The sequence below is a fragment of the Psammomys obesus genome, unplaced genomic scaffold (genome assembly GCF_907164565.1).
Source record: "Psammomys obesus unplaced genomic scaffold, mPsaObe1.curated_primary_1811, whole genome shotgun sequence".
NCBI lineage: Eukaryota > Metazoa > Chordata > Mammalia > Rodentia > Muridae > Psammomys > Psammomys obesus.
The window spans coordinates 2919738-2937740 of record NW_026589732.1 but is presented as its reverse complement, the minus strand read 5'-3'; the positions used below and the strand labels follow the sequence as shown (position 1 = coordinate 2937740).

The following is an 18003-nucleotide window of genomic DNA, read 5'->3' as shown; positions in this document are numbered from 1 at the left end:
CACACACACACACACACACACACACACACACACACACACACACACACGGCCTTCCCATCAGGCCACCCTGGCCCTTGTCCACAGGCTCATCTCTGGGGCTGGAGCCTTTTGCAATGCCCTGTTGCAATGCCCGTTCCTCCTCTTGGCCCTGGCTCCTGCTGCGGGTCCAGTCAGCTCCAGCCTCACAGCCCTCCCTGCCCCACTGTTCCTCCAGCAGGGAGTCTTCTCTGGCTGGAGTTGGAAGGATTGTCTCCTGCCCATCTCCCGCCCACCTGCGTCTTAATTGCGACTTCTTCCCCTCGCCCCGTCTCCCAGCCTAGAGCTTTGCTCCATCTCACTTTCTCCTGCCCTCCCCAGGAGCCCAGTCCATATTTTGGGAGAAGGGGATGGAAAGGAGGCCTCAGAAGAATGGCTGTGAGTGCTGCTGCCTAGCCTCCTGACCAGCCTGTGCAGTGGGCGGAGCCTGCTGGGAATTAGCAGTGTGTGACCTGCTATTGTTCAAGTGATTACAGGTTGTCTTGAATGAGTGGAACAGCCTCTACCCGCCCCTCCCCCCCCAAGATCTCACCATGATGATGGATGTTTTTATACCCACACCTTCCTTACTGATGCACAGATAAATGTCTCCACCCCAAAAGTCATAAGGTAATTTAATTTTACTCGTGTGTGTGTGTGTGTGTGTGTGTGTGTGTGTGTGTTTGTCCGTCCATGTGTCCATGTCAATGTGATACCTTCAGAGACCAGAAGAAAACTGGAGTTACAAGCAGTTGTAAGCTGTAGGTGGGTGCTGGGAGCTGAACTCTAGTGCTCTGAGCTAGGAAACCATCCCTCCAGCCTCTCACGCCTAAAGCTTTTACTCCTTCAGGATAAGGGCCCCCACATAAAAATAACTGTATCCTGTAAGTGGCCCTAACTCTTACACACTTTCTGTAACACCCCATATTAACCATCAGAATGCCATATCCTCTCTCTTACACTTTGAGTGATGCTTTTTAGCCTAGAAACATATCTCAACATTAAATATCTTTAAGTCAGTTGCTCTGAAAGAATTCTTGTCCGGATACTGGGGAAGCAGTAAAAAAGAAAAGGCAGCCATAGTTCCATCTTCTAAACACAGCCACTGTTAATGCTGTGTTATGACCCATAGTGCCACCTTCTAGACATGGCGAGTGTTAATATTTTTATAACCCATAGCTCCATCTTCTAAACATGGCCAGTGATAATGCTGTGTTGACCTCTGCCCTTTTATTTTAGCATGTTTTGGATCAGATGCTAATACAAAACATCTTTACTTTGCTTTTCAGTACTGAGGATTGTTATCTTAATATTTCTTTATGTTTTAAGATCTCTTTGTAACTTCTTATATTTAATGAATGTAAATTTGTTTTCTGGTTATGAAGGTAGGCCTAAATTTTTTATAATAACAAATTAGGTGAGAAAAACAATAAATTGAGAATAGCTTTCTTACTCACTCAGGATCCAATCCTGCCACCCCACTCACACTTTTTTTTTCCTAGTATCTAAACATTTATTAAATTAGATAAGGACTCTGTGGATTGCTACATACCAACTGTATGCAATTATAAGGGCAAGTCACTTCTCTACAAAGATAGTTAAGACAGGTTCAAAACTTGAAGGCATTTAAAAGCTAGCATACAGATTTAAAGGTCATGTGGATTCCAGAACAGTGAGTCATTACACAGCTCACTACATTCTAATCTTCAAAATCTAGGCTTTTAACCAGAAAGAAATCTGAAGAGTAACAGGTTGTCTCTATTCTTGGGTACATATTTTACCCAAGAACATTAAACCTCTTACCAACTTATGACTTTGATTAGAAACATCTCTTATTATGGCAAAGGATATATATATTGAAAAACCTACCAAAAAGGAGAGAGAGAAAGAGAGAAAGTTTCTCCGTGTAGCCTTGGCTGCCCTGGAACTCACTCTACAGACTACTCTGGCCTCACACAGAGATCCACCTGCCTCTGCCTCCTGGGACTGAAGGTGTGCGCTACCACCACCTGTCATAATCAGAAAGTATTTTCAAAGAGACCTATATGGTAAAAATGCATGCTTTTATCCACATTATGCCTTGAAATCCCGCTAAGTTATGGTGATGGCCAGGTAGGAGCCCAGCCTATGATCTTTTCACTTAGCAATGCTACATGTTTGTACAAGAGAAACACTGACAATAAGAGACTGAGGCTGTGTTACAAGACAGATCAGTGAGGCTGTAAAATAACCTGTTCTGTGCCACTTGGCTGAGTGGCACTAAGACCTTGTGACCCTAGTGGCTTTTTCTCAGGTGGCAGAACTGCCACTGTGACAGCTGGCTGTTGATTAGATGCAAAATGATGGCTGGCTAGAAGTCTTTGCTGCTAACTGATCTTGTTCATATGTGCATCGTTCATAGCCACCACAGTGATGGTAAGGCTCCAGTCACTCAAGAAGTTTGCTTCTTTCCTTTTTCAAATTTTATTTTATTGAGATTTGGAGCTTTGAATCCTGGAGTTTGTGCATCTCAGCAACATCCCTAGGCCTTGAAGAGTCTATTTTGTGTGCACATTGGTCTACCTGCATATACACCTGTACGCCAGAAGAGGGCACCAGATCTCACTATAGCCACCATGTGGTTGCTGGGAATTGAACTCAAGATCTCTAGAAGAGCATCCAGTGCTCTTAACCTCTGAGCCATCTCCCCAGCACTGTAACTCCATTTTTAAACCTCTGATTTTCCACTTAGTATTATATCCCATGTGTACTCCTATGTTCTGTGGGGAAAAGGTCTCACTATGCATCTCAGGCTAGCGTGGCACTCACAGCCATTCTCCTCCTCCGGCCTCCTGAGATGAGCCACTCTGCCCACTTCTCTAGTGTTTTTCATCCTGTGTTTTTATATAGCTGAGTGGAGTTGTATGGAGGCATCATCATTTACCTAGCCTGCCCCTGAGCTGTGAAATCTTCACTTCCAGCCCAGTATGGTGGTTTGCACCTGTAATCTCAGGTACTTGAGAGTTGGAGGCAGGAGTGGGAATACAAGGTCAAGGCCAGTGTGAGTAATTTAGTTGAGGCTCCGTGTCCAAAAGGAAGGACTGGGTCACTGGCTTCTTAGGTAAAGGTTGCCATGCAAGCTTGAGAGCCAGCATACAGGTCCTCAGAACACATGTAATGCTGGCCCTAGGGAGGCAGGGACAGAGATCCAGAGCAAGCTTCATAGCTATCCTAGTCAGCAAGCTCTGAGCTCAGTAACGAACCCTGTGCTAGTAAATAAAGCAGAGTGATGGAAAAAGATATCTGACATCAACCTCAGCTACCACATACAAGCACACACATCTGCAAACATGGATATATGCTTACGTACACACGCGCACACACACACACGCTCAGAACAAACAAAAACCTGGAAAAAGTTATTTCCAGTTTAAGGTACTACAAATTACACTAGGATAGACCCTTTGGCACATCACGCTTTCAGTACATTTCCGGTTCTTTTAAATGGCTTACAGGATACAGAATAACCTGCACTCCTGTGTGTTTGCGGAGAGTCTCCGGGAAGGCTACAGCAGCAAAACAGACATTTTAAAGCTGCTTTGCTGTAAGTTTGCTAGGTGGGCTGCTGTCTGTCAGAGCTGAGCCCAGAGCACAGGACTAAGTCCTTCCTACGGAAGTACGCTGGCTCATGCCAGTACTAACTGCCTGTCTTTGGCTCTCCAGAAGAAGAGGAGGTGGAGCTGGAGGAGTTCCTGTGCCCGGTGAAAACACCTCCTGGACTGGTGGGTGCAGCTGCTGCCTTGCAGCCTGTCCCTGCCATGCCTTCAGCCCTTCAGAACATCTCTCTGAAGCATCTGGGGACTGAAATACAGTAAGTGCCAGTGGGGATAAGAGGCGGCCAGACCACCAGCGCCCCTTGCTGTGAGCTTCATCTGGTGAGAGATGGGACAATGTAGCATCATGGGCTTATTTTCAACTAACCACATTGTGATTTAAAAATATGCCGTGTACTGCAATCCCAGCGCTCGGGAGGCAGAGGCAGGAGTGTCATGAGTTCTAGGCTGGCCTGGGCTACATAGTGAGATCTTGTTTCAAAATACAAAAACAGCCTCAGCTGTTAAAGCACTTGCCACTCAAACCTGGTGACCTGACGTCCTGGAATGCGCATAAAGATGGACGGAGATTACCAACTCCATAGAGCTGTCCCCACATGTATTGTGGCACAAGCACCAACCCATCGCACCCCGCCCCACATACCACGCGCCCACACACATGCCACACATAGTAATAGACAACATTTTAAAAGGAAAAATCATTAAAAATTACCCATAGTTTTGCCAGTCACCACGCTTAGCAGGTGGTATATAGCTCCGTATGTTCATGTATACTGAGATCACATCAAATGATGATTTCACATCAAATTATTTCCATCACACACGCTTTATCATGTGGGTCATGGCTACTACTTTGTGGTGGAGAGTGCTGAGACAGTGTCTTACTCTGCAGCCCCAGGCCAGCCTGACACTTACCCTGTAGCCCCAGCTGGCCTTGAACTTGCAGGAATCCTCCAGCCTCAGCTTTTTGAGTGTTGGCATCACAAGTGTGAACCACCATGCCAGGTCCTGACTGGCACTTTTAAAAATTGTTTAAATTCTTTTTCTTTTAATTTTTTATTTTGTTACTTTATGTCCATGTATGTCTGGGAGGATAGTGATGTTCTTCTCAGGAGAGAAGCAGGCTTTAGAGAAAAGAAGAGGTGTGTCCTCTGGGGCCTGCTGGTAGGAGAGAGGGCTAATTCACAGACATTTGGACAGAGGTGCATGGAGCCCAGAAGAGGGGTCTGAGCCGGAAAGAGAAGCCTGGGGGACATGCAGCATAGATGAGCACCGCAGGGTTCAGGGCTTATCTCTCTGAAGATGCTGAGGACCTGAGTGTGCTGGGAACGCGCTGAAGGGAAGCAGAGCCTGGCAACACTGCAAGCTTAGCTCCCTGCACTGCCAGGGGTGTGGCGAAGCGAGAGCCGCCCGGGTGCCCAGCACAGGTCATCCTCAGGGGACAGGATGAGGGGCATCCTGAGCACTGCCAGAGGCTTTGGGACAAGTCTGCATTGAGCCACCGTGTGTTCCAGTCAGGTGTGACACTCAGGTCTCCTCCCTTACTACCAGGGCTGTTGTGAGATGAAGATGAATGATGCGTGGACTGCATCATTGGGTCAGTCTTAGGACTTGGCCTCGGGGAGGGCTCCACCCCACCACAGAAGAGGCAACCCGGGAGCATAACTGGCTCACTCGCTGCTGTCCTCCTTGGTGGTTATCACCCTTTGTGCTGGCCAAGCCTCCAGAGCAGAGCTGAGCTGAGCTAGGTATTCCTCTCATACTATGAGCAAATCCAGGAAAGGGCCTCTTTGGTCCTGGCTGGTATCTCTCTGGGACAGGGCGCTTGCTCTCTACCTTTTACCACCTTCTAGGTGGCCACTACTCAGCTGAGCCTCTGTCCCTGGAGGAAGCATCTTTGTACCTTCAACTTGGCTCGGAGCGATTCAGAATGGGTAAGGAGGATTCCAGGCTGATAAAGAGGAGAAAAGATAAAGCACTCTGGGAGGCAGAGGCAGGTGGATCTCTGTGAGTTCGAGGCCAGCCTGGTCTATAGAGTGAGTCTAGTACAGTTGAGGCTACACAAAGAAATTCTCTCTCAAAACAAAACAAACAAACAAAGACTATAAGCTAAGCGCTGTCATTCATTTGTCTCTGCTTTCTGATTGTGGATGCAGCATGCCCAGCTACTGCCTCCATACTTTCCTGTACTGCCTCCATACTTTCCTGTACGGGACTACCTGGTTGGTTATTTTTTTTCCAAGACGGGGTTTCTCTGCCTTGGCTGTCTTAGAACTCACTCTGTAGATCAGGCTGGCCTCGAACTCATAGAGCCTCCTGCCTCTGCCTCCCAAGTGCTAGGATTAAAGGTATGCGCCACCTAGCTGGACTTACCTGTTCTTAAATTTCCATCCAGAATAAGCCCTGCTTCCTTGAGTTGCTTTCCTCCCTTAAAGCTGGGGCCTTCTTGCTCTCCCATACCCAAGGTTCACTAGTCCCAAGCTCTGAGGCATGCCGGGGAAGCTAATTCCTAACAGAGGGAAGTGTGGGCAGCAATGACAGTCATCCCGCTCAGCCGGTGCCTCTGGCTATGGCATGTATCCCTGGATCCATCTCCAACTTCTGTAGCTTGTGCCCTTGAGTCCATGCAGTGCTCAGGACTCTCTGACCCCCATTGCAGACGCTGATGATCTTTCCAGTGTGCCCACGGGGCTTTTATTTTCAGATGAAGGTAGTAAGAACCAAGAAGGGAAATGACCAGCCCAAAAAGCCAGGGGTCCTTTGTGATGGGGTCTTAAAAATAAATGCAAGAACAGATTATTAGGACTGTAATACTGATCTTACTTTAACCGATGACTATATTCTTTATCAGTCCATGAAAATACAACCCCATTCTTTCCCTACCCTGAACCAAGCAGACTGGATCTTCTTTTAGAACTACATTTCAGGCTGCTGAGATGACTCAACAGATAAAGGGCTTTGCTGCTAAATCTGATGACCTGAGTTCAATCCCTGGGACACACTTAGAACTAACGCCCAAAAGTTTCCCTGACTTCCGCACATGTGCCATGGCATATGTCTGAATAAAATAAAATGGTTTTTCGTTTAAAAGCCCAACTAAACTGATAACTTTTAGCTAGGTCAAGAAAGGGGAGAAAATTCAGATTGCCAAAGTTGGAAACAAAAAAAGAGGGTCATTACTACAAATCTTAGAGAAATAAAAAGGATTACAAGGGCCAGGCGTGGTGGCTGAGACAGGAAGATTCTGAGTTCAAGGTTTGCCTGGGCTACTTAGTGAGTCCCTATCAAAAAAGAGACAGGGTCCAAGGAATTGCTGTGAACAACTGTAATGCCAGCAAACTTGAAAACTTAGATGAAATGGAAGAACTTCTAAGAAGACACAAATTGCTGGGACTGACTGAAAAAGAACTCAAAATTTGAGTAGACCCCATAACTAGTAAAAAGCCTGAAGGGATAGAGAGGCTTCCCAGACAGTTCTATGGGCATCTGAAGAAGAGAGGTGGGGGAGGGGTGTTGCTGAGGTGCTTATCTGGTCTGTGTACCCACATTTCTTCTCACCCCTGTCCGAGCTCGTGTCCATTATCAGGCTCCGTCCCTGACCCCTTCCTTTTCGGGGACCTGAACTAGATTCTTTTGTTTTGTGCTTCTCTATCATCTGAGCATTTGTGGAATGAGAGTTTTCCAGAGTGGCTTGTCTATCACATTGCTCAGAGGGACAGCACAACCAATCGAACCAGGGGCCACAGGTCTGTTGACTTTCATATCCCCTGTCTGAACACCTCACCCCACTGCCCCTTAGTAAGTGCCCTCTGGGTGCAGCATCAACTGAAATGGTAACTGGTCAGAGTGAAAAACTAGTTGTTGCAATAGTTCAGAACAAATTTCTGCAATCCACAGAAAGCATTAGCCGTCGCTAGATGGGGTAGCTCTTAATGTTTTCTTTCTTTTCCCTCACTCTTAGAAAAAGAGTCACCGTATCAAATTTATTTCATTTTTTTCCTATCCTTTATCTAAGGCAGAAAACGGTCATGGATACCCTGTGATTGGGTCAAGAGAAACCTAGCTGGGGACATAGCTCAGTAGCTCAGTCTGTGAGTCCTTGCCTCTCGGACTCACTGGAGCTCTGTGTTTGATGCCTAGCACCACAGGGCAGAAAGAGCTGAAGTCCAGAGTCATCCTCTGTCACATAGTAAGTTTGTGATGCGTGAGATGCAATCTGAGATGCGTGAAACCCTGACTCAAGAATTAAAAAAAAGTTAAAAGAAAGGACTAGAGACATGGCTCGGTGGTAACTTGCTGTGCGAACAGGAGGACCTCAGGTCTCTGAAACCTGTCCCCAGCTGGAGCCCTGGGGAAGCAGGGACAGGAAGCCTCCGGGGCTCACTGCCAGCCAGTCTAGCTGAGCGGCAAGCTCTGGGTTCCCTGAGCGACCCTGTCTCAAAAGAAAAAATAAGTGGATGGTGAGTAAAGAAAATACCTAATGTTCAGCTGTGGCCTACACACATACACAGGACGTGGGACTGGAAGCCGAGTTTAACCTTTTTTTTCTGCGTGGCAAAATGATTTTAATCATGAGATCACTGTGGGATCACAAACAGGAACATTAAGAATACATTTAAATCAGGCACTTGATTCTTAACCTCTTACATCTATATTGAAGCAGATCTCAGGAAATTCCAAAGACCCTTGCCTTCAGAACCCCTCCTACAAGACTCCATTGGGAAACACGCATGCTCTGAGCGTGGCTCTCAGAAGCCATGGTCTTCCCTGCCGCAAGCTGTGGCTGCCCTCCCTGGGCAGGTGTGGCTGCGTGGCCTATTTCTTGTAGTGCACAGGTCCTTTCTTCTTGCCCAGCCTGTAGTTTCAAACAGTTCACTTAGTTCTCTTTTTCTCCACCTTGCTATTAATTTCCAAATCAGTGTGCTTGTATCTCTTTACAGGGAACTCAAGCACCTGAACTAGCTCTCCAGCTGGTGGGCCTCAAATTTGCTGTAATCTGTACTCTCAGGCCAGCCTCTGGTGCTACCTCGTTCTTTTCTGTAACTCACACAAACGTTAAGCCTGGGCTGGGGCCGCAGCCTCAACAGGTCATTGGCTGAACCTGGCCTGGGCACCACTGTAAGCCCCTTGGTAGCCATGAGTCAGAGGAACCTGCAAGGCAGGGTGGGTCTGGGTCCGGGAAGAGAGCGAAGACAGTTAGCTGTCAGGAAATGCTTACAACATGCCTCAGCAGAGCTGGGAGCCGCAGATGGCCTTTGGACACGGTAGTTAGGAGACCAGAGGGTTTGGGGAAGTTAGGTTGGCAAGTCCATTCAACATCTGTTCAACAAACATGGAGCAATTTCTTCTTGCAGGCACAGTTCTAAGTCTACCGGTGGGCAGGATGACAAGTGAGGAGCTCACGCCGCAGCAACAGGGTTGGGGTTTCGGGAACCAAGCTTATACAAGAAGCACAGCAGCCAGAGCTATCGTGAGCTTGCAGGAGCTGTGCTTACCCGTGCCCGACCTGTACAAAGCCAGTCTGTAATTCCAGCATCAATGAGGGAGGGGCCCATGAGGCTCCACCCACAGCTGAAGAGCTATTGGCTACTGGGCAACTGGTGGCTGCTGGGGGAGGGAGCGTCGTTGTTCTGAAGGGTTGTGGCTAATAGGTTGTCTGTGCTTGGACTCAGTAGGAAGGGAATATAATATGTTGGGGGTGGGGGAGCTACAGGAAAATCCTGAATTTTCTGGAGTGGGGAGGCCGGGGAGGATATTGTCAAGATACATTGTAGGAGCTCAGGGAAATGGTTCAGCAGTTGGGAGCACTTGTTCTTGTAGAAGACCGCCCTCTGCCCTGGATTCAATTCCCAGTGCCCACATGGTGATTTCTCTGTAACTTCAGTTCTAAAGGATCCAGTGCCCTCTTTTGACTTCCACAGACACCAGGAATACACGTGGTTCGCAGACATACATGTAGGCAAAACACTCATAAAATGAACCTAAAAAATGTTTTAAAGATACACTTTATATATGTATGAAATTCACTAAGAATAAAAGGGTGGGGAAGTGTAGTGTGGAAGGGGGTAAATGAGAAGGGGGAGGGGCTTGAGACGGGGAGGTGGGTATGTGGGGGTACGTGGTTTCTCATTCAGAGGGAGCCTGGGCTTTGGTACTCTCCCAGGAAGCTTGGGCCCCAAACCAGAAGTGCACACTCCAAGTGGAAAAGGCAAAGCACAGGGTTAAAGGAGCTCAGGGCTCCAAAATCGGAGCCAGGCAGCAACAAGGGCCCGGCAAGACTTGGGCAAGTCGGTGGCTGTAGCAGCCGGTTAAGGATGCTCTCTTGGAACTCCAAAGCAGAGAGAAGCAGAGGCTGGAGCCAAGTTTTGTCCAATCAGACAAAATGGCTGTTTCAAGAACAGCTATTTTGCTTGCTTCTACAGATGGACACTGTGGTGGGCTAGCAAGGTGGTAGCAACCTGAACTGACACACCAGTGAATGGAGGAAACTTGAGGCAGCCAGCAGCACATGGCTGACTGACCAGCATTCAAGCCTGGGGATCTAGCAGAGATTCTTTAGGGAGGAGGGGAGCCCTTCTTTCCCCAGAGCAAATGATGAATCTCAGATGGTCATGGTGAAAAGCTGATGGTAGTACATTTATTTAGTGTGAAATCAGGGATTTATAAACTTTGGGCAGTGGGGGGGGGGGAGTTTTGAGGGTGAATGTGTTTGATTTTCTGGATCTAGGGGACCCAGGGATACTTCATTTACATGTAACAACACAGCCCTGTCATGAGAGGGGGAAGACAGTACTTAATTATCCTATGGGTGGGGAAGAACTCTGGGTAAGATTAACGGTCATTGGTTGAAAGCCAAGACACCAAGACAGCTCATTAGCATAGGGTGGGTGTCTCCAGGAATCCCCAGGTACACACTGCATGGGTTTCTTATCAGGGAAGGGTTGTGTGGCCCTCCTTAGAGGATCTGGGGTTTCCCAGATTAGGCGAAGAGGGAACCCAGCTGAGAAAGGGAGTCTGTCACCTTGTACCCAGCTCAGAGGCAATCTAGAAATGAAAGACTTCCCGACCTTAGCCTCAGTGTCCCACAGAGATGCACCACACAGGATGCTGAGTGTAGGGACCAGTCAGGGCACCAATGACGATGGAGCCCCAGCAAGGGCAGAGGTTGCCTGGCCTCATGCCCCTCCCTTCTCCTTCCAGGAATACCATGCACAACATTCGTGGCAACAAGCAGGCCCAAGCAGCGAGCCACGGACCACTGGTGGAAGAATCGTCACAGAATCCGGAGCCTCAAAGGGGGGAGCAGCCCTTCATCTCTGACCCCAGCATTCCAGGTGAGCTCTGTCCAGGTCCGAGACCAAGCCCCGTCTCCTCCCTGCCTGCAAGAGTGTGCATGTGGCTCAAGGAGAGCCATCACTGTGGCTGTCATTGTTAGGTGGAAGCTAAGGAGTCCAAGGTCCACGTGCTGCTGATTTTGATTCCAGTAAAGGTCTCTTCCAGGCCTGTAGACAGTGGTCGCTCTGTCCCCTGAGGTGGTAGAGAGAGCTCTCAAGTTCTTCTTCTAAGGGCACTAATCCTTTCATGGGGCTCCACCTTTGTGCCTTCATCTAAATTAGTTAAGGCCCTGCCCCCCAATGCCATCACACTGCTGACTAAAGCTTCAGCCTGGGACTGTAGGAATACAAACATTCAGTCCTTAGCAGTGCGTGTTATGTGACAGATTTTTCCTGGAGAGATGTAAAACACACACATACACACATACACATACACGCACAAGGGAACCCATGACAGACCAAAATAACGATTACACCAAGATCCAAATTAGCTCAACCAGTGAGATATTATTGGGGTTACCAACAGGAGTATTATGGTGGGGAGATACTTTAAAAGGTCAAGGATGACTCAAGAAAAAAAAAAAAAAAAAAAAAAAAAAACCAACTGCATCAATAGAAAATGCCCAACAGAGACTCCAGAAAGCTGCAAGCCACAGCACCGCAGCGGTCTGTGTATGTCTTCTCTCCTTAGTTGGGTTGGTCAGCCTCCCTCTCACCCCACCCCCCAGCAGCAGTCTCCCCAGCTTTACACTGCTGGGGAGGGGCCTCAGGAACCTAAGTTTCTGTTCTCAGCATGAGTCCTCTTTGTTTACCTTCTGAGTCTTGACAACCTCTACCCAACCCCAGGTCTCCAGAAGTTGAAGAGCAAGGGTTTGGTTTGTTTCCCTCTTGAGACTGGGTCTCCTGTATCCCAGGCCTCTGACTTGTAGAGCTGAGAAGGAGCTTGAATTTCAGATCTTCTACCTCTGGCCCCTGTGCTGGGATGCAGCGCCACATCAGGCTTCAGGGTGTTTTATTGTAGTAAAATATACCTAACAAAGTTTTTTCATTACACCATTCTGTGCTATTAAGTACATTCACACTGTCACGTGACTACCACTGCCATTTGTCCCCAGAATGACAGAATTCCTAGTAATGATTCACAAATAAGCGAAGTCTATTTCCCCCTTCCTTAGTCGTAAGGAAAATGCAGAAAGGTGCTGTTGCCTCACATCTGTACGAGGCACCTAGAGGTGGATGGAGCGTTTTGCTGTTTCTGCCCATCCTGACGCCCATGTCTCTCTCCTCAAGCAGGAAAAGAGCCAGAGGATCCTCCGAAGCCCACACCCAGGTCCTCTGCACCCTCGGGTCCCATGCAGAAACCTAAGCGGCAAAGCAACACCTTCCCATTCTTTTCTGACGGGCTGGCTCGGAGCCGTACAGCCCAGGAAAAGGTGGTGGCGCTGGAACAGCAGGTGCTGGTGCTCACCAAAGAACTCAAGTCACAGAAGGTGAGCTCCAGCCCCTTCCTGGGAGCCCCGTTGTGACCCCCACCCCAGCCCTTGAGCCCTACCGATAGCTCTGTGCAGTAGCACCTCAACCCAACCCGGCACAGCTAGTCTGTGGTCTCCAGAGGACAACTGTAGAGTCGGAAGTGCCTCACTGTCAGTCGCTCGGAAACATGCTGTCCACAAACTAGGTGTGGCAGGCCACCAAAGGACAGGTCTCTGGAGACTTAATGTAATTGCTGATTCTTGGATACCTCTTAGAGGGGCTTGGGCGGTCTGACCCACTATGAAAGAAAGGCAGGGCCTGGGGTGCTGTCTGGATGTACAGGGAGGGTGCTCGTACCTTATGACCATGTGCGGGTACTTGAGGGACTGACCCAGGACAGAAAGCTGGCAGGACTGTCAGAGGACAGTGGCAGGAGAGGTAATTTCATTTTTGCATGAGAAGTTCACTGTAGCAGTTACAAAAAGGGGACATGTGGCCATCATGGAAAATAAGGGGCTTGTGCCCAGAGGCACTAACTTCATTCAGAAGGCTCAACTCTGCAAGTGTTTATGGGTAAAGGCTGCTCTGTGACGTAAGCGTCAGTGGCAGGGATGTGGGAGAGCTGCCGCACCCAGCAGGTACCTCTCTAGCATGATGAGAGTGAGGGTCTCACAGCCGTTATCGGAAAGCCCAGGTGGGGCCTTGGTGGGCACCTTTGCCCCTGTGAGGAAGGCGGAAGCTTGATTTGAGCTCCGGCTGCCCTGAGCCCCCTCCTGCTTACCTCCCTGGCCCTAGCTGCACAGGACTCAGGCTGGGGTGGGCCATGTGGTCTGTACTGCTAGGTCTTCAGTCCCTTCTTGTGCTTCCTGCCCTGTGTGGGGAGGCAGCAGCTGAGAAAAGCCCTCTCTGCATACCTAACCTCGCCCCTCACAGCAGGCCAGGGTTAGGTTAGCGAAGTAGATGGTGAGGAGAGAGCTGCTTTCATTCGTGCATCTTCACCTCAGGCCCGGAGCGTGCGTGCAGTGTGCTAGTGTCGGGAGAAAAAGAGTGAAGGCCACAGGCCCGAACAGCATGCATTGCACAGCAGAGGCAGCTGTGGGGTCAAAGAACACCCAGACATGTACTTGCTGCATGTGACATCCTATGTGGGGACATGGCAGTGATGGGGGGTTAGGTCTTCCTCCTGTCTTGTGGCTTTCCTGTCATGAGAGGGCTGGAACTGTACTGTAGCTGTGTATCCCTGGACTCATGTAGCTGATCCAAACTCGGAAGAAAAAGAAACCCTCACCGTTCACACTGCCTATCCTGTCACCGCATCTCCCTCCTTCCTAGAATATGTAGGCAGCCCGCCCCTTACCTAGCCTTTCTTTCTAAGGCATAACAAATGGCCAGCGGTACTCAGGAGGGCCTTGGAGACCCTCGTACCTCTGGGAGCTCCCTGCCTTCCATAAAGGAAGGTAAGACTCTTAGAGGCCTGTAAGGGTGGCCAGGAAACACACATTCCAAGGGAGGAGGGGATGAGGAAGTTGCTTGGACCTTTCAGATTTTTGCCGGGTAACTTTCCAGGAAAACTGTCTGCTGGGGCAGATGTCTGGGAGAAAGGGGTTTGTGGTTTAGCCTCTGACATACAGTCCTAGTGAGCTTTCCTGCCCCAGCGCCTCTCATGCACACACAGCAGCCTCACATTGACTCCCAGCACAGGCCCACGTTGTGACCATGGCGTGTCTGTTAACCTCCCAGCCTGCAGAGGCCCAGGTCTGGACCCTAAGGTCAATGCCTGGCACCCCACAGTGCCCCACAGCTTCATGTGTGGCCAGCAGGCTCTTACTTTGATGCTCCCAGCCTTTTGTGTTGGTTCCTCCTCACTTACTACGAGCAGGTCCCCTCCCCTGGCCTCTGAGGAGATGGTGGAGTGACCCTGTCAGAGCTTCCTAGAAACATGTTCCTGACCTAGTCATGTGTGGGAGCTCAGGCCACCCAGCTCCACCAGCCCTGAGTGTTCAGCAGTGGGCCAGGCACCAAAGGCAGGAGGGAAGAACAGGAGACCAGCTGCTGGCACCAAGGTGGCCAGGGGCACATGAGCAGAGAAGCTGTTTTCTGCTAGGGTAGCCAGTAGTACCTGGAGTCTGGTACCTAGCACTAGAGATACTGGGCAGAGAGGGATTCACTTCAGACCCTCAGTCTGTTCTAGTTTGCTTTTTTGTTGTCATGGTAAAAACAATGATCAAATGCAACCAAGTGGATCGGTGATTCTCAACCTGTGGGTCAGGACCCCTTTGGGGGTCACACCTAAGACCACTGGAAAGCAGAGATGTTTATGTTACTATTTCTAACAGTAGCAGAATTACTATTACGACGTAGCGACAAAATGAGGTTATGGCTGGGAGTCCCCACACCTCGAGGAACTGAATTAAAGGGCGACAGCATTAGGACGGTTGAGAGGCACTGGAGTAGATGAACATCAATGAACTCAGTGGCCCTGTGAGAATCTGTACCTCGAATTTTACACTGTGGGAAAGCACACTGGCACCCAACCCCCGCCCTCAAAGACTGCCATCCGGTGGGGAAGAGAAGCTGGAGTATGCTAGCTGCCGGTGCCAGGGTTGTGGGGCCCCTGCGCAGGGCTGTCTGGACACCTGCTGCAATGCTGACCACAGATGCAGGGCCACCCTCCCCTCCTGAACAGGAAACTGCAGGTCTGATGGTCTGAGAGCTCTCCATTCCCACGCTTCCCAGGGGCCCAACCTGGGCTCAGAGTCTGATCTTTCACCGCTAGGCCTCAGTCCTTTCACTGCTTGCTCAGAGGGCTTGCAGGTGGTGACTTGACTGAGGTGCGATGCTACAGGTCTGGGCTGCTGCCTGCCTTCCTCCCCTGTCTCATGGCCTAGCATCATACGCAAGTGTCAGGACTGATCTTGGATGGCATGAGTGCACTCTCAATGCCAGTACATCCACTGGGGACTCTGAAGCCCATTAAACCATTATCCATCTTGGCAGCCCCATTGCTGGCCCTGCAGAGGTTTAGACTCTGGCAGACAGCTCCAGGTGGCAGGTTGCCTAGGTGCCTCAGGCCCCTGAGCCGACAGTCACGCCCAGTTTGAAAGCTGTCTTCCCTGGCAGATGGCTGACTGTTGGCTAGCGTTGGCAGCCATCTGTTAGCTGCTAGGAAGGTTAGACCCCAACAGAGCCACATAGGAAACTTAGTGGGGACAATCCTTCAACCCCATTCCCCAAAACTCTAGCCAGAAATTTTAGAGTGCCTGTCTGCAGATAGGACCTGGCCTTGACTTGGAGGGAGGGCTGGGAGATATCCTGGTCAATGCAACTTGAGGGAAGGCTTTGACACTTCTTCTTGAGGGCAACTCTGTGTGAAACTGGTGTCCTTATCACCAGACTGACTGTAAGAAAGCTGACACTCTGTGAGGTACCCAGCCGGAAGCCATCCTGTTATATCACCCCTCCTTGGATCCATCAGGCTGTTGTTTGTGATTGTAGCAATATGCCTAAGGCAAGCTGCTTATTTAAAAAAGATTTGTTCTGTGACAAGGTTCCCCTGTATTGTGGGCTTACAAGTACACATAGCCACACCTGGCTTGTGTTAGGCAAGAGCCCTACCAACACCTGGGATGGCCTTGTTGGCAGAATTCTGAGACAATTTAGGGTATCACATGACGAGAGACAGGGAGATCTGTCTGTGTGTGTGTCTGTGTCTGTCTGTCTTCTGGCTTTCTTCTTCACCAGCCACCAGCAGGATTCAGTGGTGGGAACTCCATCCTCATGACCTTATCTAATGCTACTCACCTCTGAAAGGCCCCAGAGGCCCAAGGACTGTTTTCTCCCTTTTAATAGCTTCCAGTGAGACCACAAATCAATATATGGAGCAGAGTGTGAGGCCTGTGTTAACTTCCCAGCCACGCTCCCGAGTGTCACACAGCGATGCGCATATTGGTGCACACAAATCAAGGCTAAGCTGAAAGGATGACTTATGGCCTTTTAAAATGAAAATAGGCTCATGGCCAGGTATGAAAATCTGAGATGGGCCAGGCAGCAGTTAGATTGACACATCTCTCTCCATCAGCTCCTCTGCTTCCTGTAATGGGTCCTCAGGCAATGCTTATGATGGTGGAAACCAGGAACCACCTCGTTGTTTCTCTGCAGGGACCCAGGCTACCCCACATCAGTAGAGTGTGGGTCCAGCGTGAAGCAGGCTTGGTGGAACACCCTTGTAATCACAGCACTCAGGAGGTGGGGACCATCCTTCATCACACAGCAAATTTCTGAGGCTACAGGAGAGTCTGTCTCAAAAGCAATGAACCACAGTCTTTCCTCAGCTTTTTTCTGTGGTATGTGTGGAAAGAGTAAAATCAGTTTGCATGGGGTGGATATCAGCCTGGCTTGTTGCTTTTGTAGTTGGTAGGTCACGTGGTGATGACACTGTAAAACTGTCCAGCCTTCTCTGATCCTGCTCTCATTGTGCACCTGGTTAGGCCCATCTATGAGAGTCCTCACAGACATGGCACACCGCAGTTTCTTAAAAGGTGAGCTCTTGAGCCCTTTGTACTAATACAATCGGTGCTGGTTCTAAATGGTAGTTTTATATTGTTTCAGGTCATCAAAAATTTTCATAAGAAGCATGATGTCTTGGGTCAGAAAAAAAGTAATATAACTCTGTGCCTTTGTAACAGTTGTACTGTGGTCCTGGGCTGGAGCCCAGGCCATGCCCATGCGAGGCGAGCACTCCAGAATTGTCTACCCCAGCCTACCTACCATTTGTATTCTTAAGAGTATTTGTTCACTATGGACCTGTGTGGTTATTTTTTTTTAAATTATTACATTAAAATGGTTCAGTTACTACATATTTTGGCACCCCCCTCACAACTTTGAACAATTTAAACCCTAGTAAACAAACAAACAAACAAACAAAACATAAAACAGGACTACCTGGGGTATGGCTCAGTGGCAAAGCACTTATCTAGCATCTACAAGGTCCTGGGTTCTAGGCCCAGCGCCACCAAAAACAAGCAAATAAAAAAAGTAACCTAAAATTTATAGTTTGTCTCTAGGTTTGTGGTTTGGTTTAGTTTGGTTTGGTTTGGTGTCTTTGATCTCCCTGTCTCTGTTTCCCAGTGTTATGACCATAGCTGCATGCCATTACATAGCATCCTGTAGCCATTTTGGAGTACTCAGGTCTGCAATGTTATATATGCTCATATTATGCAACAGATCTCTCTCCTTCTTGCAAAGTGAAAACCTGAACCATTCAGCAGCTCCACCCCTGCTACCCGGCTTGGGGACCACGTTGTTCTCAGCTCTGTAGTTTGACTACTCTGGTTTTCCTCTGACCTGCAGAACCGCAGCCATGTTTGTGGCTGGATAGTTCTGCTTAGGATGCCCTCCTCACAGGTTCATTCCGAGCTGAAAAGGCGGCTCATGGCTAAAGGCATTTACCACCAAACCTAATGACCTGAGTTCAATCCTTAGGACTGGTGGAAAGAAGAGAAGCAACTCCCGTCTACAAATGGGCACACACAGAGACATACACACATAATAATTAAATATTTAAAAAAAAAATTTTTTTAAGGGGGCTG

At 49.0% G+C, this 18003-nt stretch overlaps 1 protein-coding gene across 1 annotated transcript in view; it reads left to right on the top strand.

The window, feature by feature from the left end:
* The window catches only part of Tbc1d2 (TBC1 domain family member 2), a 47723-nt gene that overhangs the window by 9272 nt on the left and 20448 nt on the right, over nucleotides 1-18003 (top strand). Inside the window, exons 3-5 of the mRNA XM_055605387.1 lie at nucleotides 3718-3865; nucleotides 10809-10942; nucleotides 12236-12432. Of these exons, the coding sequence (XP_055461362.1) occupies nucleotides 3718-3865; nucleotides 10809-10942; nucleotides 12236-12432 (479 nt within the window). The remainder of the gene's footprint in view (nucleotides 1-3717; nucleotides 3866-10808; nucleotides 10943-12235; nucleotides 12433-18003) is intronic.